Genomic DNA, 25,380 nt, shown 5'->3' on the forward strand with positions numbered 1-25,380 from the left:
TACTGAAAAAATCAGTGAAGACTGAATAAAGAAAATGTTCCGGTTTTATCGCAATATATGGTCATTTGATACTAATTAACGATTAGTACATACTAATTTACGATTTTTCCTGCCAACTCCAAAGGGGGTAAAGAGTTTCATCATAAGTACAGTACGTGTTACAAGGCATTATTACTACACTTTCAATAAACACGAGTGAATATTAGCATTAATGTAGTTGCGTAAGTTAATGAATAGGAAATTTTACTTGTTTAGCGTTTTTTTAATCATCGTGTCATTTTTCCCCTTTTAACTCGTAATGTAATGAGCTCAATGATGATTTCAAGGTAGTTCAGGGGGGCTTTTATATTATATTTACCGCGATTGTAAAAAAAGCTTCACCTAAAAGAAAAACAAGGAAATAAAAGTAAGTGTAAAGAATGACGCTGTCATTTTTCACAATGAAATAAATTTTAGGAAATGTAATTAAAATAACCATGAGCATTTCTCGAGTAAAGTGATTTTTTTGGGGTTTTTGTTGTTAAAGCAATGGTGGGGGGGGGGTGTATCAATTTTTGAGGGCAGTTGCTTTGACTTGACCCATATTTCATTAATCTCTTGAGCAATGGATGGAGCTGTCATTTCTAGTGTGTTGCAACAGCATGGCCCAAACAAGGGGTGGGCTGATAAGGCTCCAGCCCTGGGGCCCGAGACAATTTTCACAATTTTTTTGCTTTTTCACACTATAAATTTATCATAAAGGGGCCCGTGAAAGATCCCGGCCTAGGGGCCCTACTTCAGGATGTGGGGGCCATGTGTAACAGTATCCATAGTTGGATTTGGTCGGAAATAGTGTTAGTATCTATGTTACTATCATTTCAAGGAGTCGTAAATGAATGATGAATGACTGCTGTCAACTAATTAGCTTAAAATTATTGGTGAGATGCCTATCAAGCACTGGCGTGTGCAAGGGCTCCCCCGTGAGTTGATTTCAGTGTTTTCTATACTAAAAAATCACAATCATCTTCGAAAGAATAAAAAATTGATATAAAGTTCCAAGTAATTTATGAAAACTTTAAGAAAAAAAAAACTGTCTTCACAGGTGCCGGAATCTGGAGGCTGAGGCTATTTGAATACCTCACCCCCACCAATTAATGAATAAATTCAATAAATTTTGTAAGGGGCTGAATAATTCAAGAATATGCAATGCAATTCACCATTCTGCTTGTTCGAGCTTGAGTCCCATATGTGTAGGATGAATGGCGAGGGTGGGAAGCTGTAGGTAGCCTAGGTCTCTTGTTTGTGTCATGGTAAGTATCATTCTGTTTCAGTCAATGTGGCTTATGTTTTCCAGTTCCACCACCCGAGTGGTGCAGTGGTAAGAGGCTCGTCTAGGAAGGTTACTGTCAAGGTCCTATGGGTTCGAATCCAGGCATAGAACGGAACAGCTTCGGTATAAGGGACACGACAACTTCGCGACTTTTTTCCGATGATAAGTTGCCAGCGCACTGTGGTGTTCTGTGTTGCGGTTGCCTGCAGGGTTGTCGTTGCTCTAGAATGTTTTGTTAAAAAAATACAGCGAGATGGCGCTGGTGGTTGTTTTCTATTGTTTCTAGCGCATCTTTTGAAACTTCCAACTGCCATTTTCAAACGTGTCTTCATTCTCTCTCTCTTTTTTCTTCCAAATGACGCCACCTTATAGCCGCAGCGTTTTGAATGATTTGAAAAATCGTTGCAGATTAGTTCATTTTCTCTTCCGTCTGTTTATATAATGTAGTGTGTGGGTCGGATTAATTATTGGATATCTATTCCCTTAGGTTGTACCTTTAATATTTTCCAATATTTATTGGAAAATATTAGTATACAATTATATATACAATTTATAAAAATTGGAGCCTGAGGATAATACAGAGGTTTTCAATTTATATCAGTATGTCAGAGGCGGAGATAGACTTGAAAGGCTGGGGGGGGGGGTACAGCGACGGAAGCAGGATGATGATGATGTCAATTGTAATTGACAATTAATGTTGACATGGAAAAGCATATAAGTCATAAAAATCAAATTTTACAGGAAAATCCGAAGTCTCTGTACCAAAGCCATGAATACCCCACCCCATGCTAACTCCATATTTGGAGAGCTGCAGGAACTAAACTATTTCTTCTAGTGACTCACTTGACCATGCCACTGGTATGGGTTTGTACTATATTATCTGCAAAAAATAATAATTTTTCATTTTTTTGTGACGTGCATTCTTCTCTGTGTCAATGTTACGATTTATATACAGTGAAACCTTGCCACAATGACACTCAGTATGACAATAAATCCCTCGTAAACAATATTTTTTCAAGTCTTGTTCGGAAATGCATTTAACTGTGTGTGAATAAACACTCGCAAATGCATTTCAGGACAGTACTAACAATGCCAGTTCAGAAGAGATGCAAAACAACAGCAATTTGGTGGCGCCTGATGATAGCGATAATCGCTCTACAACAATATTTTTTCTTTGCCTTCAGAGTATCGTTATATTGAGCTTTCACTGTACCTTTAATATTTTCCAATATTTATTGGAAAATATTAGTATACAATTATATATACAATTTATAAAAATTGGAGCCTGAGGATAATACAGAGGTTTTCAATTTATATCAGTATGTCAGATCAGTTGGATATATTTCCGTTATTGAGAAGAAGTCTTGTATTGCAAGATGGTGGGGGGGGGGGGGAGGAGAGAATATTAGCAAGACTTTTTTTTTCTAGGGTGGGGGAAATCTGTGGCTCTTAAGGTGTAATCTTGTGCTTAATTCCCCCCCCCCCCGATTTGTTAAGTCCTGGTATGATACTTCATATCTAGATGAATGCAGTGTATGTATTGTAATCTGTGGTGGAATCTCCCATTATTAGACACTTTTCTGAGTCCCAAGCTTTAATTTTTTTCACTCGTTGATAGTTGACTTTTTTTGAAACAGATAAAGTACTGAATTAGGTGAGTCTCTTTTATTGAGAAATTCTTCAGTAGTACACATCTGTAATTTTTCGGCAATATGGCGTGAGGAAAATGCTGTGTCAGTTTTATTTTGATGCGTTCCTATGTTACCTATTATATATTCAATCTGAAATTTGCATGCTTTATTCTCTCTTACAGACATGGATAGATCTAGTAAAGTTTCGATGCCAACACAACTGAACTCGTCTCAAGATCCTCTGCCAAACCAACAGCAACCTCCCCAGCAGATAACAAGGGACATTCCTTTGGCAGCTCCACCACTGCCACCTCGTGCGGGATCCAACAGTGTCCGTACGGGCTACAGACCCAATGTACCGTACGGTGGCATGTCGTACAACATGCCCTACAGTAGGCCATACGGATCCAGTTATTCCCCGTTCGGTGCATTCGGAAGCTTCGGCGGTGGATTCGGAACTGGTTACGGTTATCCCAATGCCTACCAATCTTATAACAGTCCGGACAATGCTTTCATCCGATTAGCCGAGGAGAGTTCGAGGCCGGCATTCCAGTCTATAGAGTCCTTAGTTAATGCTGTCGGATCCATTAGTATGATGCTGGAGTCAACATACCACGCAGTGTACAGTTCTTATCGTGCGGTACTGGGTGTTGTTGAGAATTTTTCGAGATTGAAGAGCCAACTTTCCCACATTCTTTCGACGTTAGCTCTTGTTCGAGCATTGCAATGGTTTGTGTATCGCCTGTTGTATTTCTTGCGTAAGTATGGTTTTCAATATTTCTGTTATTACAATAAACGAAAAAAAAATTGCTCTTAATTGTGTGTGTTTATAAAATGTTTAAAAAATGGACACTTTCATTGTAGTGTTGAGACATGTATAAATAGCCACTGTGGTCGCATGGTGAGTAGTCATAGTAAAGGACTAGTATGACGAGGACCCGGGTTCAAACCCCACCAGTGCCATAGTAGTATTAGTCTGAAGTTGGTTTTCTGTGGTTCTCCCACTTTTAGAGTGTCAGCTGATCTTCGCTTTAAAAAGTCTCGCCACAGAGAGCAACAGGCCTTCAACAGTACAAATATTCAATCACTACACTCACAATTTGAAATATAGATAGCAGCACTGAAAAGTCACACACAACACTACATATTCAGACTGTTGAGTAAACACGCTTTTTGTTTCAGACACTCATGAAGCTGGGCTGGAAGAGATCTCGACAACGGGTATAAGTCTGGTGATAGTCATGGCATTCGTTAATTCATGTTGCTGCAATATATTCTTTTTATTGAATTGAAAATAATGCACGTGTGCCAATGCTTTCGATTTTTTTTACCTTTATTGGAATCTTCCAGTCAGAAACCAGATTCTTCCGATTTCCATCTTTTTATCCCTTTAAGCCTGAGCACTATTGATCGTGAGGGTGAAATACTTGACAAACATTCATGTTTTCTGAAATTTCCCTGTCTTAAATATTCTGATATAGAAAAATCCCTAGAAATTCTCAAATTACGCTTGGCGTGAACAAAAAAATCCCTGAAGAAAATACTCTTTCAGTTCTTACTATCCCAGGTAGGCCCGTCATTTAAACTTTTTCCAGGGGTGGGGGGCAAAGAACATGTACTCAATGTATGTATGTCATTTCTAGTGTATTTCTTAATGATGGTGGGGGGGGGGGATGGGCAAGCTCCCCCGACCTCCCCAATGGGCCTGATTCCAGGCTAACCATGTTTGGAAAAAATATGGGAAAATAGTATTGATTTCAACGATGGGAAATCGACTGTTGTCAAATATGATGCCTAAAGTAAGCAAAGTTGCCAGTTACTGTTAAAATTGTAGAAAAACGCGCATGGCAGGAAATGAAGCACTAATATAAATTTTTTTTTTTTTTTCATACCGAGCACAACTTAGGTCTATCGCCATAGGCAATTTACTACCTAGCGAGTTGTGCCGGAATTGTAACTGTGTGTACCTAACAGTCTGAGTGCGTATCTAGTGTTGTGTATGATTTTTCAGTGCTGCCATCTATATCCCAGAAGTGAAGTGAGTGATGTGTAGTGACTGAATATTTTTGCTGTTTGTAGGCCTGTTGCTCTCTGTGGCGAGAAGTTGGGAACCACAGAAAACCAACTTCAGCTGACCACCACTGTGGCGACGGTGGGGCTCAAACCCGAGTCTCCGCGATGCGAGTCCGTCACTATGACCACTCGACCACCACAGCGGCGCTAATATAAATCACAGTCGATTAAAATGAATTCTGCAAAAAAATTTTAACTATGACAAAACTTTTACAGCAAAATAATAATTTCCCTATATGATTAAAGTATGCATTTCAAACCCCTGATTAACAGTCACCCTTCTTTTACGGACAAACTTTTTTGTTCCGCCGCCATTTGTAAAAGAGAGGTTAGGATGTATTTATAATCAACGATTAAATTTTAAAAAGAATATTATGACTATAAATATGCAATCCTCATATACATATGCATATCCCCATGCAATCCTGTTTTTCCTTTTGTTTGTATGACACGTTTCCTTCGATACAAAACATTTCATCACATGATAAACCACAGATTTTTCGTTTTGGAATCGGCACCTATGATAATAAAATTTAAGTTCGAAAAGCATAAAACATGTTGCGTCTCTATATTGTATTATGTAAAAATTCTCTATAAATTCCTCTTTTTTTTATCAATATTATTTAAACCAGAAAATTGAGTTCATCTTATGCGTACACAATTCCTACCTGTAGGATTGACGAAAAATCACCCATCAGCTGAAGCGGCATGGGCAGCTGCAACTAACACAGCTCTGAAATCAGCCAAGGCCGAAGATGACCCAGGCCATTCTGTATGGCCGATAGCTGTATTTTTGGGATTGGTGTTTGGGGCTCCGTGGCTGCTTTTTCGAATTTTCTCCAAAATGGCTGCAAAAAAAATAGGTAATTTCAAGTTTTCAAAGTAATACCTGCCAACTATTGACATTACAGCTGAGGTGTTTTTACAACCAAGTTCGACCGTATGTTATTTGATGTCAGAGTTCAAATTGTATTTTTTTAATTATCGTTTAAGGCATTAATACATTTCATTAGTATTCATGTATATTTTTTCCCACATTTTTTTTCCAGAGGTTGGAGAAGAATATATGGCAGTTGGATTGTATGATTTCAACTCTTCTAATCCTAGTGAATTGTCATTTAGACGTGGGCAGCGTTTGTTGGTAGCTCCTGAAAGTAGGTGTTAAGTTGTCTTGCCTTGGTTTTTTCCCCCTCTTTCTTTGAATTTTTTTTTTTAAATTGCAGAAACGTATATTTCAAATGTCTGAAATTGATAGTCAAATTTTGCCATCTCTTAAGTATTTTCTGGAATTGATGTTACTTCCAGTAATTAAAAATATGACTATGAAAATTTCAAACTAAGGGAGTTGCTCCAGACTAATTTTAACAGGATTGGAGCATGACATTTGGCGTTTACAAGTGCAGGGTTGCTCATTTTGGTTTCAACAACTCACAGTTCTCTTATGAGTTGAATGGTGTGACTATCCCTGATGCAACTAGGGTCACCAATTTGGGAATTCTCATTGACGAGTGGCTTTTAGGTTTTCTGAACATTGTTCAGCGGTGGTCAAAAAAGCGAATAGAATGCTCGGTTTAATTTTCAAAAAGGTCTCTTCGCGTTCTCCTAAAGTCATTCCTCTGCTTTTCCGAGGCTTAGTTCATCCTGGACTGGAGTATGCTGTAAGGTTTTGGAGACTATACTTACAGAAGGGACATAGACTTGGTTGAAGGGGCACAGAGAAGAACTACACGTGCCCTTATTGGCACACAGGGCTTGAGTTATGAAAAGAGACTTCATTTTTTTAGTGTTTACATTGGATGAACGCAGGTGTTGGGGAGATGAGATACGATCAAAGTGTTCAAAATTTTCAATGGGTTGGATAGGATGGACCATGAATTATTAGTACACCGTCAATCGACTGCTTTTACAAGGGGGCACCAGTATTGATTGGTAAGAGACAACGCAAGGTTATGGTGTCGCAGGGAATTTTTCTCTAATGGGGTTGTTAATAAATGGAATAACTTACCCCCCATGGTAGTAAATTGTAACACAATTGACACGTTCAAAAAGAAATACGATAAACATGTTGGGGTAAATTGAGAAGCTATTCATACTTAGAATAAGACAAACATAAGTATTCTTTATGGGCATTGTATAATATTTTATCATGTATATTATTGTTTGTGATTACATTTTAATTGGGTTGCTGTATTTTTGAAATATATGACATTCGTATTTGTTATGGGCATTTCTCAGCCACCTCGTTGAGCATTTTGTCTGTTGTGGCGTTGTATTTATTTAAAACACATTTTTACAACATATATAAAATGTCCTCTCTGGTCTATGCATTTCGGCCCTGGCAATGAAGAGATAGCTATCTTCAGAAAAGTTGTGGTTTGAAACCAACAAATAAAGTCATTGAAAGGGTAGTGGGTTACTGTCTGCCGTGGAAGTGTCTGCCCATTGTTTTTCCTTTGTATTGGTTGAGGTGCATTGGCAGTTGAGAATTAATTTGGTAGCCATCTGTTTCAGCATGTCATGTCTCCATTCAATGCACTATGCCTACAGCGTTGTGTATTCTGCAATAGTATATTTTGTTTCTGTGCATATATTTTCATATTTCCCTAATACACTGTGTCCCTGTGATGTATGTATGAAACCCCCATCATAAACTGTACAGTTTCTTTTGTTTTATGCCATCTAGCAACCATCCTTTCTGTGTCATGAAAAAAAACATTGCGGGGGAGGAGCAGTCTCAGTCCCTTTACAAAATTTGGAAGGGGCTCAAATAGCCTGAGCTCTCAGGTTCGGCACCTGTGGGCATCTTGTTTAACTCTTTGACTGTGAATTAAAAACATGCAGTTTTTAGCAATGGCCTAAAAACTGCCCAATTGTTTTTGAAAACTTGTCCTATAGTTTGAATCGAAACTAGGCAAAGTTTGTAATGTTTCCTATACAATATTTGTTAGCATTTTTCAACTTTTTTCATGAATTATTTTTTCAAAATGAAAACTCGTCTATGTGCTGCATCAACATAACCGCTACAAGCTCTAAAATCATGTATTCTTGAATAAAAATGCCACAACACTTATTCAGTTGACACTTTTTATCGCAAAAATGTGTTATTGCAACTATTCCATTATAAGGACCAGTATGATAAGCTCCAAAAGGCAAAGTCCCAAAAATATTTCTTATTCATTTCATGTTTTTTTTCATGATATAAGAATCTAAAGTGTGTTCCTGATAACTCGGGTCCATATGTAAATAAACCGCTGTACCACCCACAATTTTTGATAGCACTCCGCATCCTTCATCTCAATTGGTTGTAATTTTACCTACCCCTTTACTAGATGTTGCTGAACACGTGAATTTTTCCTTCAAACGTGAGATTATAAATTTGTTATAAAAGAATTTTCCTGAGATAAAAAAAAATTTCACTGTTTTCCAAATTTTGTTGAAATAAAAACAGTTGGTAACACTGATTATCACTATATATCTCTCTCTCTCAAAAAAAAACAAAACAATTCAATAAGGTATTCTGTTGTTATCATGAGAGATGAAACTGCTACCGCTGAAGCTATAAACATGAAATTTGGTCTCAGTATTACATTCTATAATGTAGACACCCACTAAGACAGGATTTCTGAAAAGTCAACCCCCAAGGGGATCGTGATAGGTTTAAATGCTGTATGGGCAAATCATCGCGGAGTAATTTTCAGATTATCCATGGCTTTGCTCGTGTGGACTTGATAACAGCTAGTATTTTCATGAAAAAATATTAAAATACTGAAAGGAAAATACCTTTTATATGTTATTTTATCCATTCATGCTAATTTAAATGCTTTTTGAAGGTTAATAACTCAAAATTTCTCTGAAAGAAATGTCTTGTGCCCATCCAAAAGCTCCAATCTCGCATATGCCCCTAACTATACCTAGGAATGACTATATGTCAACCTTTTGCATTCTATCTTCAGAAGTAATATCAGTAGGTGAATGTGATGATGTGGAAGCAAGTAAAATAACATAATTTTTTGTAGGTGTTCAGCCGAAAGTCAAAAATTGGATTCTAGCTACTGCAGATAAGCAGCATTATGGGCTGATACCGGCAAACTATGTTCGTCTGTTCTTGAAGAAAAAGAAATCAAAAGCTCCAACGGTGGTGCCGACTCCAAATGCAGAGTGTGTCAAGAACTTTAATGATGCATGCAATGAAGTTATGACTAGCCCCGTAGAAGATCCCATTCTAGAAAATTGAAACATTTGTCCAATCAGGGGGATACCAGAAATTTCCACGTTAAGTGCAACAGTTGTTCTCATTATTTGACGTGTATTTTTTTTTTAAGATTGTGTTACAAGGTTCTATGCAAGTTAAAGATGTTAACTTTTCAACGGCCAATGTTTATATGATATTTTGGATTCATGAAAGCACTTAATTTTTTCTTCCCTCAAAGGTGTGAGATTCCAAACTTAATTTTGCGCAACAAAAATTTCAAGCTAGAAATGTGATCAAAGAACAAGAATATTCTCCTGGATTTAAAAGATGGGGAATAATCGGGATTGGGAATATTAATTTTCTTTTATATTATAAATTTTTTTACTAATTTTGTTTATATTATGAAATATAAATCAGTTTTTTCGTTGCCTGAAACATTAAAAAAAAACAATTTTTGACATAATTGCAACTTTTAGTTCAGCTCTTGGTCATGATGTTTTAAAAGTTTATTTATGAAGATTTTAGAAACCTTAAGATTAAAACCTTAAAAAATTATTTTAAAATTGGATAAATTTTCAGAAATAAGTTCAAAACAAAAAATTATACCAAAGGTGATCGATAAAGGAAGCTATTCTTATATAATCACCTTCATTCTAAGAAAATACAGAACTGTTGTTTTCTTCAATGTACATACACTTAAATTCTGTATTACTCATATTTCTTTAAAAGTTGTGCAATTCAGCCATGTTAGTTTAATTTTCTCGCTTTTAAACTTTAATATTATGGGCTGCAAACTTCAATATTCCCGTCTTCTTGATGGGAAGAGAGACGGGGACAGAGAATATTCTTGAGAATTTCTCTGTCTTTCTTTGTCTGAATATTCTTGAGAATATTCACTCGAAGGACTACTATTATAAATTACTAGATAATATTCTTATCGAAAATAATAATAATTGTTCTCAAGTTATTTATAGAGATTATATTTATTATAATACATGCTATTACAAATATTCTTGAGAATACTCTCTGGAAAGACTTCTATAACGGAAGAATATCTCATCAAGGAGAATATTCTCTGGAAGGACTTAATTACTTGAAAAATAATAATTCTTATTATTTTCGATATGAATATTCCCCAGTAATTTATAAAAGTAGTCCTAGAGAATATTCTTGAGGATATTATATATAACTATATTATAAATAACAGGAGAATATTCTCATCAAGAATTTATAAGAACATTCTCACAAGTTATTTATAATAGTCCCAGATGAGAATATCCTCGATAGGAATATTCTCTTGAAGATTATTCTCGAGAACTTTACATCTCTAACACATGCTGCTATCAATTTAATTTTTTTTAAATCACCTATTTTTAAGGAAGAATAAAATTTAATTTTTTTTGTTTTGAATTTTAATGTTTCTATGGACATGGGAAGTCCAGAAAATATACGGGAAATTTTTTTTTGTGGATGTTTTTTTGATTGATGTGTCTATACTGAAGGATCAGAGGGGGAAATAAAAGGAAAAAGTTATGAAAATCAATTCAAATCTTAATACGGCTGGTAAAAGATGAATGTTTCTCCAGGAGGTTTAACATGGGCAAAACATCTAGTCTTTTCCAATGTGTAAGTTAATATTAGAGTTTTTAAGAGGAGGCGAGAATCTTAAAAGAGATGAAATATTTTTATTTAGACTTACCTACATATATCGTAATATATTATATATAACTATTATAAATATGTAAATTTCATGGTTTATGTGGGTTTGATGATGAGTTTTATGTGTCGAGTATTAAATATATTTAATATATTATTGGCATTATTGTTATATCGATATATCTAGTAAACCAAGATTTTTTTAAATGTTATATATTATATATATATTTTCTGTCTAATAAAGCAAGATGGCCATAGTCTCCATGTAGGTACTTACAAATTGTATCACTCTGTATGACTTTTTTTTAGTATTATTGTGGTACTCAGATTTCTCTTTTGGACATAAAAACTCAGTAGTCAATGTTTACTCAGTAATCAATGTTTATTTTTTGCATCAAAAGAAGCCATATTACCCAATCTATTATTAAACAAGATGGATTTTCGCTTTGAGGATGATATATCCAGTTTTGCATCATGTATGTAACAAACTTGTGGGTGTATAAGAGGCATTTTTTTTAACACTTAACTACAGCGAAACCTCTCTAAGAAAAAGGAGTTACTCCTCTCTTTGAAGGAGTGGTATTTTGATTTAAGAGGTTAACTTATATATAAAGGGGGGGGGGAAAGGAGACTCCAAACCATAAAAAGTTGATCCTGTTGGGAATTGGTCTTTCACAGACATTATTTTAGTATGACATGCCAGACCTCGTTTTTGAGATACATGCGTCTTTTATTCTGGCAGATACAGTCGGCGCTCAATATTACGAACCTCCATTTTACAAACAGCATGTTTTTATGAACTAGTCACGTGTTCTCAAACAACATCCCATTTCTTTAAACATGTTTCTCATTTACAAACTAATTGTTTAAGTCCGTACTGGCTTGTGAAATCAGGGGTCGACTGTATGGTTTTTTCCTAATGTGTCTAGCCGATAGCCGAAAATTTTATGGACTGCAAATCAGAATTCAGGCTTATACAGAAGAACAAAAAAAAAAAGCGCACAGTGATGTCACTTAATGGTTACTCTCCTGGATCCTTGAAACCTAGATTGTAGAATAACCTGGGTCCTTAGTGAGTGAAAGTGTATCATAGAACTTGTGAATTGAATTTTCACACATCTTTTTCAAAATTGGTGTGTATCTCTTTATATAGCGCATAAGTGACATCACTGCAATCATACTTTGATGATCCCTTATTCAGTTTGTAATGAGTTTTTGTAAGGTCTTTTAGAAGTGGTTTGCAGATATAAATCATCTAAATTTTATATGAGTGTGAAGTCATTTCATTCCAACTCGCATTGGTATCTGAAACCTAGTTTGTTGAAGAACCTTTTTTCTCTCTCTCTCAAAATCTTTGGTATTTGGTGCAATAGCGCGCTAGTGCTTCTCTGCTTATAATCACTGCTTTATTAATTCAAAATAAAATACACAATCTGTGGGATGATTCTGAAAGCATTGACTTGGACTGTTATCGATCTGGGAAGTATTGGGAAGAACCTACCCGTGAATTAAAAATTTATTGCTAAATCATCATTTTAAAATCGACATGATATTCAGGACTTTAGTGAATCTAAAAATTTAATTATTCTTATATTGTGGGGTTCAGGGTTGCAACTATGAGAGGGCAGAGTGGGTGTGATGCACCGGGTGCTGGACTAGGAAGGGCTCGGAGTTAACTTTTAATTTTGTTTAAAATTACAGGAAGGAGGGTGCCAAAATTTAAACTAGCCCCAGTTGACTGGGCTAGGCTAAACAAATTTTTGTTTTTCGTTGCGACTCTGGTGGGGTGTACCAACAGGGTTTAGATATAAAAAAGTCTATTATATTAACAGATGTAATACCAAAAAAGCTAAGTGAATGTTCTGCACCTTATATTAATTTTTTGAGATATTTTTGTATTCAAGGAAGATTTATTTAAATTGCACTTTTATGATCGTTTAACTTTGTGTTGTGAATGACTTACATTTTTCCTCCACAGAGAAATTCTTTTGACCGAACATTGTGTGTACAGCATCATAGACTTGTTAAAGAAAGCCCTTCAGAAAAATTAACTTGTTTTTAGATACCTATTATCGAGACTGTCTACCTTTTTTTGTATCTTATGTGTATGTGTCACTGATGTTATTTGTTTTACTTTTTTTATTACGAATATTTGTATTTGGTTTTGATAATCTGATGTTGAGATAGACGTTTGGGCATTGGGCTGTGACCATGTGCGTTACATTCAAGTTAATGAAATGTTGAACAATTTTTTAAAGTTTTTTTTAAAATGTGAATCTTAAATGTTCTTGAGTGGTTTAAAGTCAGTAGAAGGTGTCACAAGTTTGTGTGCAATAAATGTAATTATAATTAATTATGTAACAATGTTTTTTTTTTTATTGGTTTGATTTTTTTTTAGTTTTTTGCAAACATTAGCTTTACTCAGTCTGCGATATCCTACAGGAAAGGAGGGTGGCATTAATTGAAGGGTTTGACATGGGGGAATTTATTTTGTTTCCTGTATTAATCCTTTAATACCCAAGCATTCATTTTTTGGAATTTTCGAAATGTTCTTGCATTTTTGATATTCAAAAAATTCATTAAAAACATAAATGTCAGCAAATATTTATTTTTTAAATTTTTTTTTGGTGAATAAATAATTCACTTCATTCACATTTTTTTCAGCCAAGGTGATGCAGGGTATATTCATCTTCACATACAATTTTTTTCCAGAATATTATTGCTAAATTTTATGTAATAAATCGTACTTCTCCTTTGGATACGTACTACGCCGATATGGATTGGTCACAAAAACTTGAAATTCAAGTTTTCAACCAATCCATAACGGCGCTGACTGACAGAATTGGAAACCAACGTGCACTATTTTTCGACCCTTAGGACCTACACTTCGGAATACTGATTCAGCATCCCCAAAAGAAATAGTATCCGTGGCGGGATCCGAACCCGCAATCTACGGTTTAGGGGGACCGGTGCCTCATCAGTTGGGCCGCGGGGGGGGGGGGGGTGTCAGCGCGACCCAAACCGCAAGGGTAAAAGGCTTATATCCCTGGAGGGACAGAGCCTGGGCCGTGACTGGTTTGTCGGGGGGGGGGGAATGGGAAATAAAGCCACCTATTAGAATGGAAAAATGGTAGCACGTGATTCGATTGCCATTCAAGGTACTGAATGGTATTTCCTGTACGTGCGACCGTTTTTACAGGCTTTTAGATCCTTTTTCGTTTGAAATCGAGTACAACTCCGTTCTATCGCCATGGGTGAATTTAATTCCTAATGAGTTGTGCCGGAGAAGCACGCCTTTCCCCCTTGCAGCAGGCCCCACTAGGCTGTGATCTTTTTTGGGCCCGTTTATGATGCATTTGTATCGTGAAGAAAAAAAAAATTATGAGAATCTTCCCGGGCTCCACGACTGGAGCCCTGCCAGCCCCACCCCTGTGTGGGCCATGGCCGGAAGTATGTATGTGTACCTAACAACCTAGTGTTTAGCCTGAAATTTTTAGCCCTAAAAATTTAGTGCTGCCGTCATGGCTCCCCACATCCTACACCTGTGCTCCTAGGTTGGGTTCTTTGATGCCCCCCCCCCCCCCCATTATATCTACAGTGGACGTTCGCTAAAGCCATGGCCACACTCGTGCAAGGTTGGCACAATACGTTCCATGGGTAAGTAGTGTGGCCGCTCCACCATTGGCAATGATCGTCAAATGTTGTAAGGTGGAAGGGTTGGTCGTACCGAACGACCAGTACCATCCATCTTCCAAACCAAGTCAATGTGGTGTGCCGCCTTTCTTCCAATCTGTCTGGCCACACATTGATAGAAGAACGGCGACAGTCACAACACGAAGAGTGTTCTGGAAAACCCGGCTCTGTTCGTGACAAATATTCGCCAAAGAATATTTCGGCCAAGCTGGGCCATTATGCAGCCAGCCCCTGCCACTGCTGCTTCTTTGTATCAAGCTAGGGCCACACTCGTGTCAGGGATGGCCCAATAACCATTCGCAAATTGGTTAAAATAATTTGCCTTCCCTGATTCAAAGAAGCAGGGGCCCCAACTTCACACATCGCCCCAGCTTGGCTCAATATTCCTTATTGAATTACTTTATTACCTACAACAAGAACAGAACCGTTTTTTCAGAATACTCTCCGTGTTGTGACTGTTGGCGTTCCTCGACCAATTTATATGCCCAGGCGCAGGGCTATAGCGTGCCTTCTTGGGGCCCCCGGGAACAGATTTTTTCTGGGGGCCGCTTGAAAAGATTATTATTATGCAAAATAGGTGAATATTTTTTTAAGAGGGCCACCTCCCTCCATATTCCACTGAGTGCGGAGCAGTGTCTGGTTCCACCAGCCTAGTTACGGGACTGGTCAGACTGATTGGAAGCTTGGGAAGGAAAGGGCGCCTTTGACTTGGGTTGGAAGCTGGAAGGTACTCGACCAGTATTGTTCCCGCCTTGGCACGAGTGTGGCTATGTGTTTAGGGGGAAGGCAAGTATTGGAAACAAATATTTGCTGATAACTGTTGGGCCAGGCTTGACGCTAGTGTTGTCCTGGCTCAGGGCCGCAACTGGGGGGGGGGGAAGCAGGCAGGTCTGGTGCTGAATCGGAAGGGGTGCCGAATTCACGCTTTAACTGCTTTCTTTACATGCAACGGGCGCAAAAATTCCGGCTTGCTCCGGGTGACAAATAATCTAGTAACGGCACTGCCCTGGCTTAACGGAGAGGTCCGTTATGAGAAGTCCATATCAAGGATACCAAAGAAACATTCTATAGAATATCTTGAGAACAAATTAGCATCTTTTATTGCTTCGTTGTGTGAATTTGCGCATCTCATGAAAGACAGGAGGGATGTTTCAGTAACAAAGTGTCGTTGCTGAGAATTGATCGAGATCTCCATGGATCGTTAAGTCGACGGATTATCGGCGGATTTACATTTTGTTGAGCGCAGATGAACAATTAGCACTCAGAGGAATTGAGTTGATGGGTGAACAGCATTTCACAGGTTATTGAGCAGATGGATTACCAGGATTCGTGGGCTGTTGAGTCGATGAATTATCGGGATTCGTGGGTTGTTGAGTCGATGAATGATCGGCATTTACAGGTTGTTGAGCATATGGGTGATTCGCAGGCTGTTGAGCATACGGGGGATTCGCAGGCTGTTGAGCATACGGGGCAGGCTGTTGAGCATACGGGGCAGACTGTTGAGCATACGGGGGATTCGCAGACTGTTGAGCATACGGGGCAGGCTGTTGAGCATACGGGGGATTCGCAGACTGTTGAGCATACGGGACAGGCTGTTGAGCATACGGGGGATTCACGGATTGTTGAGTTGATGGATGATCGGCATTCACGGTTCGCTGAGTATTTTCAGGATTGACAGGTTGGCGAGTCGGTGGATTATAAGGATTCATCAGTTGATACATTTGTGAACCTGCGGCATAGGCATTCGGGGGAGCATATGACGGAATCATCGTCGGATAAATACCAGTCGGCGGTGAAGAGGCGGCACTGGGGCCTACGATGGCCGTTGCGTCGTTCCGGCGACTGTACCGGTAACAGAGGTAGAAGATGATCAAGATTAATAATAGCGTACCTATGATCGATGGCACCATGATCGAACCTGCAAATTAAAAGAAATAAAAAAAAATGATGATTTCACGTTTACACACACACCCGATCGCCAACTTCTTAATTTCGATTCGATAAATAGATGGCAGCAGCTACTGGACGCATAATACAAGGCTCTATTGTTTCGCCGCCAACGAAATACCAGGTGTTGCAGAAATGCGCGTGTTTAACCGCTTCACTTACAAGTGAATAGCAAGAGATTCGGATGTATTAATCTGTTTGACGAATCGGTGATAAATGATGTGGTGAGTTCTGACGTAATGGCATGTTAGAAAAAGGAAGGGGAAAAAAGTAGAAAAGTAATAGGGGGAAACAAATGAAAGGGGGGAAAAACAGTATATTACTATTTCTCTCTTACCATCTATATATAGGTATGAAGTATATCTCTCTTTCCCCTCTTATGTACATGTATATATAGTAGAACCTATTTAACCTTAGAGTAGAAACTTTTTACCTCCTCAAGACGGAGGTAGAAAGAACTACTTTTTTTTTCATACGGTTGCCACAAAGTTTCGTGGTGATGAGGAGAGAAAACAGACTTATTTGAATTTATTCCACTGGCGTTTGGACGCAATAATTACGTGCTTCATCGTGAAGTGGATAAACTTCTAGGACGGGGTGCACAGCCTTCAGCCCGCGGGTCAGAGTTCCCGCAGCCCGCTAAGAAGTTCCATCCGGTAAGTGGGAGGTGTTCCGTTAGAAAATCATCAATACACACAAAACGATAAAAGCCTATGTTGATCATATTTCTTTCATAAAAATACGGGAAATCGGGATCCATACGGGATCAAATTATCATCACAAATTATCGCAAAGAAAAACGAAAAAAATTACAGCCAAGTAAATGACAATCACAGACAGAAAACTTGTTAAGGACAAGTCAATTACATTAAAAAATGGTTTACCATCCCTGAGTGAGTGGTGGTAGAGTTCTTGCCCCCGAATCACTCTTTTGTTGGTGGTGGATTCGAACCTAGATTCTCTTTGTTTGTATTATCCCTTTTCTTTTTCGATTGTATAAAGCAGTGATTCCCAACGTGGGCTTTAACGCCCCCTTGGGGGCGATGGGGGAGGGCGGTAGAAGCTACGGGTATAACATGATCCTATGGGTTAGATTGCGTTGGGGGGGGGGCGGTGGGAGAAAAAAATTCCCGAAGGAGGGGGCGATGGGACAAAAAAGGTTGGGAAACTGGTATAAAGCATTGAAACACCTGTACGAAACGCAACGCGCGTCAGGAGTCTGAAAAAATATTCCATTATAAACAGGTTTCCACATTTTATAACAGTGCGCGCGCGCACACACACACACACAAAACATTAATCAATGAAGGGATTATATTTTGATTTCGTCGAAGAAAGGTTTCACTGTACATTTATACCTCGGCTAGCGAACGTGATTCCAGAACGAATTATCTTCGTTAGCCGAGGTGTCACTGTATTTGCAACGTATGGATTTGAGTACCGTTTATCTTTCACAAAAGGCCACTAAAAAATTTTTACTCGGCCGCATTTTGAGAGAAAGTTTTCTCTTGCTATTCTCGCAGCTTAGGGGTTAATCAGCGCAATTGAGAGAAATGGTGGATTGCAAAAGAGTGCTTACCGAAATGACCAAATGCATCGACAACGTGGATCTGATCGAATGCGAGTGAAATCGCGACCAACACCAGTGGAAGTCTAACGGTACGAACAGCCATTTGATTAATGACTAACCTTCAAGTGATATTATAACGACTCGATTCACAATAATAAGACAACGCTGATAGGGCGAAACTTGCTGAAGTTTTCGGAGAAACCCTAGATGCGTTCGCAAATAAGCAAGCTTGCAAATTGACACCGTATCTAATAATTTTCAACAAAGCGCTAGAACATTGAAGCAACAAACAAAACGAAAAAAAGATGGCTGTTGGATATTATAAGAGAAAGAAAAAAAACTAAAAAAAAACCACTGAATCCCGGTCGTCATCAAATTCTGAGGGCGACGACGCCGACAACTCGTTTCCATCCTTTACCTAAAGGGGTTTTTTAACCCTTTGTGTTCCAGGGACTCTTTCTGATGGAGGCTACGGATCGCCCTTCGACCCATTTTTGACCGTTCTTACAATTCGTGACAAACTCTCACAATTTTTTTTTTTGGGTGCGGTAGCCCAGGTCGATAAGATGCTCGCCTAAAGTACTAAAGGATGTTTAGGCCGCTGTGGTGGTCGAGTGGTTATAGTGCCGGACTCGTGATGCGAGGATCCGGGTTCGAACCCCACAGTGGTGGTCGGCTGAAGTTGGTTTTCTGTGGTTCCCAACTTCAAGGCGCAAATGCGAGCCGATCTCCCCGTTAAAAAGTCTCGCCACAGAGAGCAACAGTCCTACAACGGTCAATCATTCAACCATAACACTTCACTCATAGTTAGTAAAACTGGGGGCAGATGACAGCACTACACATAACAAGCATTGCACAGAAACAAACTTTACGTCAGGTTGCACTACACGCACATTCCCACATGTACCGATTCGTTGGGGGGTGCATGTGTGGTGTAGCAGTAGTAGGTAGGGGCTCGGGGATCCATGATGTTCTTAAGTCAGCCACCTCGTTGGGCAATTTGCCTGTTGTGGCGTTGTATTTGTATTAGAGGTGTCGCGAGTTCGATACCCGGTTCGTCCTTGTCAGAAAAATTTCCTGACACAAGTACAACAAAAACGGTGACATGGCCGCAGGAAAAAATTGCTACCGCAAGGGATTAGCGCACCAACCCCTCGATGAGTATAAAAAACAAGCCTGCCGTTTGGAATCGGCAATAAATTGTAGGTCCCGGTCTAATTATTCCTCGTGTGCAGAAAATGACCGTGGTGCGACAAAAATGATCACAATTTTTTTATATGCGATTACTGGCAACTTAAATAACCTTTTAGTTCCCAAAAATGTTCATTTCATACAAAAATTTGAATGAAAAATATTTGAAAAAAACAATTCAAACGAAGCGTCAGTCAAAAAGGGATTGAAGAAAAATATTCTGTACGTTTCTTAGCTGGAGTTGCATCGCGATGATCCAGGTTGGACCCTACTGAAGGCATAGTAGTGGCCGGCCTAGGTTGGTTTCTGTGGTTTTCCAACTTTAAGGCACGAATGCAAGCTGACCTCAAATTTGCATCTTCAACCAGCTACTCGCGAGCACCAAGGTGGCTATTTGAGCCGCCAGATCGGCAGTAAACTTAATTATGTGATTCCATCAATCACTCATTTTCTCACATTTCTAGGGGAAGGGGGCCGAACCCACGGTCGTCTCAAGAGCATCATGGGTCTCCGCCGGGTTTCGGGGATTCCTGAAGCACCCAGAGTACTCGATGCTTGTGTCCAATTTCGTGCTCGCGAGCAGTTGAACAACTTTACGGACCGTTTCATTGGTTTTAGGTCAGATTTGGGGGAAAGAAGCTGGATTAGTTCTATTCAGTGGTTACGTTTTTGTACAGTGGAACCTCTCGATAACGGACATCCATGGGGGACCGAAATTTCGTCTGTTAATGGGGATTGTCCGTTGACATAATCTAATCAGAGCAAAATACACTGGATCCCCGTTACTTGGGCATAAAAATTTTCTTTAATGATGGTGTCCGGGAAGGTCCCACTCAGGGCCGCAACTAGACATAAAGACTGACTTCGATGCTCGGGGTAAGTATCCATCCAGTGACTCTACTCGTAATATTCAATGCAGAGTGAAACCAGAGACTGGTTAGACATTAGCACCTAGAGATACTTCTACCCCAGATGTAGAGAGACATAAAATGCAACTAGACAAAGGTAATGATCCCGTCCCTAGTTGCAACCACACATAAACAATTCAGCCATCGCAGTCCTCTCATTTTTCGTCTTATGTGGCGTTTTTTTTCTATTTTTGGGTACGAACACGGAGCACGCGCCGGTTTCGAATGCTGTGAGTCGGCACCGTTAAGGATTGGTTACAAAAACTTCATATTCAGGTTTTTAACCAATCCATAGCTGTGCCGACGCGCAGAATTAGAAACCGGCGTGCACTACTTTCGACCCTTAAGGCCTCGCTTTTGCGCGCGCGACTGCTGTAAACAAACCCAGAACCGCCTTCTAGAGTGTGCATGTAAAGGCGAAAAAAAAGTGTACGGTTAGGAATCCAGTTCCGCGATTGAACGCTGGAACTGGTCATTCCAGCGTTCAATAGCGGGTTCAAAATCGTACGTCTAAACGCAAACCGATCCTACACGCAAAAGCGGGGCGAATCCCTCGTCTCGTGATTGGTCATTCAACCACGTTTTCAGTCTGCGCTATAACACTCCAACTTCCAACTGAAGCAGGAGCTACGTTAGCCTCGACACAGATGTTTGGTGTTAAAAATTCTGAGTTATTTTGAGATTCATCTTTGGATTTTCATTTATATTACCATAATGAGCTCAAAAGGTATTTCCTTCCCTTTATTATGACCGCAAATTTCACTCTTTAATCTCTCCTTCATTACGGGTGGGGGTGCCAAAATGCATGCTTGCCCCGGCTGGTGAAGCATCTAGTTGCGGCCCTGATTATGAGTGTAGCGATTGAATATTTGTACCGTTGTAGGTCTATTGCTCTGTGTGCTAGATCTTTTAACATGGAGATCGGCTCGCATACGCTTTTAGATCAGATTAAGAGGGGGTGGATTTGGGTTACTTAATGTTCAATTTTCTGACTTTTAGTACAGGAGAGCCTCTCGAAAATGGATATCCACGGAGACCGAAATTTTTGTCCGCTAAATACGGGATTTCCTAGGAACAGGTTTTCTGTGGTAGCCCTCTCGGCATAGATGCTGAAAGGCTACTCCAGGTTTCTCTTAACCGCTCATATTATAAGTTACGAGCAACTGTCGAGAAGTTTGGAAATATTACGAAGGGTAGAAATTTGAAAAAAAAAATGTTACTGTATGTTAAGAACGTGTGCCATTTGAATTTTCGAATAGAACAGCGAGATAATATGAACTCGGACAGAAGAATTCAAAGAGAAAAGACGTATGTACGAATGGCTGCTATATTTTAGCAAGACATATTTTAGCTGCTGAAAACAAAAGTTTTTTTGTTCTCAAATCCTCGTTCTTCTGAATTTTCGCGCATCGTCAAGTCTACCGCGGAGAACCTGACAGAGATTCGCGCGAGGGTGCAGTAGCATGCATTGCATGCTGTTTTTGATGTTCATTGTTGCACAAATCGGAAATTCCGTCTTTGTTGTTTGTGATGGGAGTTTCTCGCATTGTTGTCCTTGGGACGACAAACAATGCAAAACTGATTCTTCGAACCCTATATAAAGAGTTCCGATTACGGTTATGGTAGCTCCGGTTGTTCGAGGCTTGTGTGAATGTCATTATAATAGTTATTCTTATTCTAAGCTCTCAAGACTTTAGGTCCTTAGCTGGATTACTTCACACAGTGGGGGATTCGTGAGTTCAAGGAGTGACATGGTGGCATTTAGTCGATGAAGTGGAGGATTGGACACATTTTTTCGGTCATTCGTTCTCCATGGTCATGCTCACTCTCAACTTCCCCAAGCATGTTCCATGAGCTTATGCTTGATTTAGGTGTTCACTCCGAAGCGGAGGCTCCCGACGTAAGTTGTGATTTGCGATATTTAGCTTCTAGTCCTTGCGTTTATCCACGGAAGTGAAGCCTTGCTTGATGAGACGTAGTTGTTTGGGTGCCCAAACGTAAAATAATGTAAGATAGCTCTGACTGTCCAAGTGAACAATCGGTGGCCGAACGTGAGATCACGAGTCGACTCTCCCGGGGAGTTGGGAACTAGTGGCACGTTCGAACGGGTAACAAACACATGTACAAACACAAAGGCCACAACAGGCAAGTTACCCAGCGAGATGCCTAAAGAAATATCGATGCCAAATACAACCAAATACAGCAACCCAATGCCTATAAAAGGCGTTATGGCTGTCTTATCTATCCACTATGTTTGTCGCACATCTTTTTAGACATGTCAATCTCGAAAAATCTTTCTTCTGCGTTGTCTAGTTTTCTGTTTTTGCATTATTCCTGATGTGCAGGAATCCTGATGTGATTGGGAAATCCTGCCCTGATACCCACAAAACATCTCAATCCAGAAGCCTTGTTCGGTGACGTGGAGGCCCATTGCTGAGAGATACTTTGCAGATAAATTATATTGAATGTACACTATACTGCACTGTGTTTTTATAGGGCTGTGGTTCCCAATCTGTTCGTTGCAGCACTTTCTGGGTGCTGCGCACAGGGCCATAACTAAGAGTGAAGATTATTGCTGTCGAGTTGGGCGGGTGGGCTGCCACAAATGTAGTTTACATCACAGTGTAAAAATTGATGACTTTGAAAGATAGCTTTTGTTTCCCCTAAAATTTGCCGTCCTCTCCAAATTGCTGCCCAGGACCAAAAGTTTTTGTGGAAACATCACAGCGTTTTACACACAACTCGTTATTTTTCTGCAGTGGCTGATGAAATAATGATATTCAAATAAAAATTTCTTTGAAATTTATTTTCCCTGTTCCCTGGGCCGATGGAGCTATTTGAGGCCCCTTCCAATATATATTATGAGGGAACGGCCCCCAATAATTTCTGTAAAAACAATGCAATGCACCCTCCATGGCTCCCACATGGGTAGATATGGTCCTACATAGGGCTGACAGGGCTCCAGCCCTGGTGCCCGAGACAATTATCATTTTTTGATTTTTCATGCTATAAATTTTGGCCCGTGAAAAATCTGGTTCTGGGGACCCGACAAATATTCCAGCCTAGGGGGCACTGCACCAAGATGTGGGGGCCATGGCACCCTCTCTCTCTCCTGCGTACGCGCTTGTGTCCCATATATTCGGGTCGACCAGCAACTTTCAGCCCCCGCTATCTGCGTCTGAGCACCCATTGGTCGAACAACGCCAACAGTCCTAACATGAAAAGTGTTCTGGAAAAACCTGTTCTGTGCTTGCTAAATATTCTCCAAGGAATATTTGGCCAAGCTTGGTCAATTTCAGTCTATGGCATAATAAAGCAACAATAAGGGGGCACAGCAAGCCTATGCCTTTCAACTCCGGTCTATCGCCATGTCTATACGCACAGAGACTGTTAGGTGCGCACACTCACACTTCCGTCAATTTATTGCCGAATGAGTTTTGCCGGAAGTGTGGGTGTGTGCACATAACAGTCTCAGTGAGTATACAGTATAGTAGCTGCCATCTATATTTCAGAACTGAAGTCAGTGAAGTGTAATGATTGAATATTTGTACAGTTTGTTGGCCTGTTGTTCTCTGTGGCGAGACTTTTTAACGAGGAGTTTGGCTCGCATTCGCGCGTTGAAGTCGGGAACCGCAGAAAAGCAACTTTCAGCCTCCTTCAATGTTTTCTTCATGTGGGTGGTTCTACATGCCCCTCCCCACACTGGTTGGGCTGGCAGGGCTCCAGCTCGGGAGCCCGGGATGATTCTTGTCATTATTTTTTATTTTTCACGCTGTAAATTTACTATGTAGGGGCCCACGAGAATCAGTCTGTCTCGGGGCCTGCCAAAGATTTCAGCCTTGGTGCCCTGCTACAGGATATGAGGGCCATCACGGCCTCCACATCCTAGGCTCGAAACTTTTGCGGGCCCCTCAGTCAGATTTTTAGCGGGCTCCTTCTGTAGTTAGTTTATAGCGTGAAAAAGCAAAAAATGATGATAACCGTCCTGGGCCATGGGGCCATGCCACGGCGTATTGCGATTAAGCTCTTTACGGGGGCAATACATCCAAATTAATTTTATTAATCAACTAGCTATAATACCCGGTTTTCTTGAATGAGACTTTTTTGGATCACGTGATATCTCCCTCTTTCTTTGAGGGACATGCAAACCGTGTCTAAGTTCACCAATATAGCTACTTCCTTCGCGACTCATGAAAGAAAGAAATCTAGATTTAAAGAAACGTAAAAATAAATATATACATTTTTCTTTTTTTAAAGGGTGCTAGGTATTTCGATTCCCCCTTTGAACTTCAAGTTATCCATTTCTGCCTGTTTCTGATTCAAAAAAAATGCTTAATTGAAGCTGTGGAATTTTTCGATGTACTTTTTACGGGCCCATAATTAATTTTAAAGCAACCTAAACTATATGAATTTATGCAGTTGAATATCAGAAGATAATTCGGGGACATTAATTTTCATGTTTGAGAAGATATAAATAAAAAGCTGAAATCAATGTTATTGCATGAATATCCAACCGCAAAAATAAATGTCCGGCTAATTACTTCATATTTAATCTCCTGGGCTTCGTATATCTCTAAGCGAACACGATATTTCAAAAATCAAGTATTTAATACAATTTTCAAAATTATTGATGTAACAGAAAAATTCACAACAAATTTCCGCATTTCTACATTAAAATCAGCAATTTTAACAATGATTTCTTATGGGGATCATCCTTTGTTTGACCCTCAAAGTGATGCTGATGATGGTGTCTATTTAAAAAGCTCTCATTACTGGGAGGATTGAATAGAGTGGCAAACCATTATAAAGGCATAAACTATTATACACCGTGACAAACCGTTGTAAAGTCATATACACGTCTTAAACGCATTGCTAGGGAACCACGGTAACCAAAGTAAACGTTCCGAAAGTGATTGTTGAGGCCCAGAAACCATTGTTGCCCGAGAGTTTTTTTGCCCATTTGGGGCATTTACCCTGCTCTGACGAAATTTTAAAGTAGCCTATCGTTTAAGTCGGGTCCCATTTGGTATATATGCAAAATTTGGCGACGATCGATCTAAAATTGTAGATTTGTATAGAGAACACACACACACACACACACACACAGGAAATCAATTTTATATATCTATTCTATAATATAAAATCACAAACAAGCTCGAAAAGGGCCTGTTGCTAAGCAACCGAGTGACGGAAGTGGGTGAAATTTTTGA

At 39.5% G+C, this 25,380-nt stretch overlaps 2 protein-coding genes across 2 annotated transcripts; one reads left to right on the forward strand and one right to left on the reverse strand.

The window, feature by feature from the left end:
• The first annotated feature begins 173 nt into the window (after window positions 1-173).
• On the forward strand, window positions 174-9,778 carry Pex13 (peroxisomal biogenesis factor 13). Its single transcript, XM_089250545.1, has 5 exons — window positions 174-406; window positions 3,123-3,698; window positions 5,688-5,876; window positions 6,063-6,167; window positions 9,030-9,778. The coding sequence occupies exons 2-5, from the start codon at window positions 3,125-3,127 to the stop codon at window positions 9,245-9,247; spliced, it is 1,086 nt and encodes a 361-aa protein (XP_089106671.1). The 5' UTR covers window positions 174-406; window positions 3,123-3,124; the 3' UTR covers window positions 9,248-9,778.
• Window positions 9,779-15,633: 5,855 nt separating this feature from the next.
• Window positions 15,634-18,209, reverse strand: LOC149069042 (uncharacterized). The gene is made up of 2 exons (XM_089251254.1): window positions 18,081-18,209; window positions 15,634-16,472 (listed from the first exon to the last, which is right to left on the reverse strand). Exons 1-2 carry the CDS (start codon window positions 18,172-18,174, stop codon window positions 15,856-15,858), a joined length of 711 nt encoding a protein of 236 aa, XP_089107380.1. The 5' UTR covers window positions 18,175-18,209; the 3' UTR covers window positions 15,634-15,855.
• Between the last annotated feature and the right edge of the window lie 7,171 nt (window positions 18,210-25,380).

This window comes from Pholcus phalangioides, unplaced genomic scaffold (assembly GCF_987345545.1).
Source record: "Pholcus phalangioides strain wild (caught in Gottingen) unplaced genomic scaffold, Ppha-v1.0 ptg000024l_1, whole genome shotgun sequence".
NCBI lineage: Eukaryota > Metazoa > Arthropoda > Arachnida > Araneae > Pholcidae > Pholcus > Pholcus phalangioides.

Excerpts from the sequence above, each read along its gene's own strand:
- Pex13 (XM_089250545.1), top strand. The coding sequence starts at position 3,125 with ATGGATAGATCTAGTAAAGTTTCGATGCCAACACAACTGAACTCGTCT. Across the intron at positions 3,699-5,687 it reads TCGCCTGTTGTATTTCTTGC|GATTGACGAAAAATCACCCA; the intron begins GTAAGTATGGTT and ends TCCTACCTGTAG. Across the intron at positions 5,877-6,062 it reads AATGGCTGCAAAAAAAATAG|AGGTTGGAGAAGAATATATG; the intron begins GTAATTTCAAGT and ends TTTTTTTTCCAG.
- LOC149069042 (XM_089251254.1), bottom strand. The coding sequence starts at position 18,174 with ATGGCTGTTCGTACCGTTAGACTTCCACTGGTGTTGGTCGCGATTTCA. Across the intron at positions 16,473-18,080 it reads CGATGCATTTGGTCATTTCG|GTTCGATCATGGTGCCATCG; the intron begins GTAAGCACTCTT and ends TTTAATTTGCAG.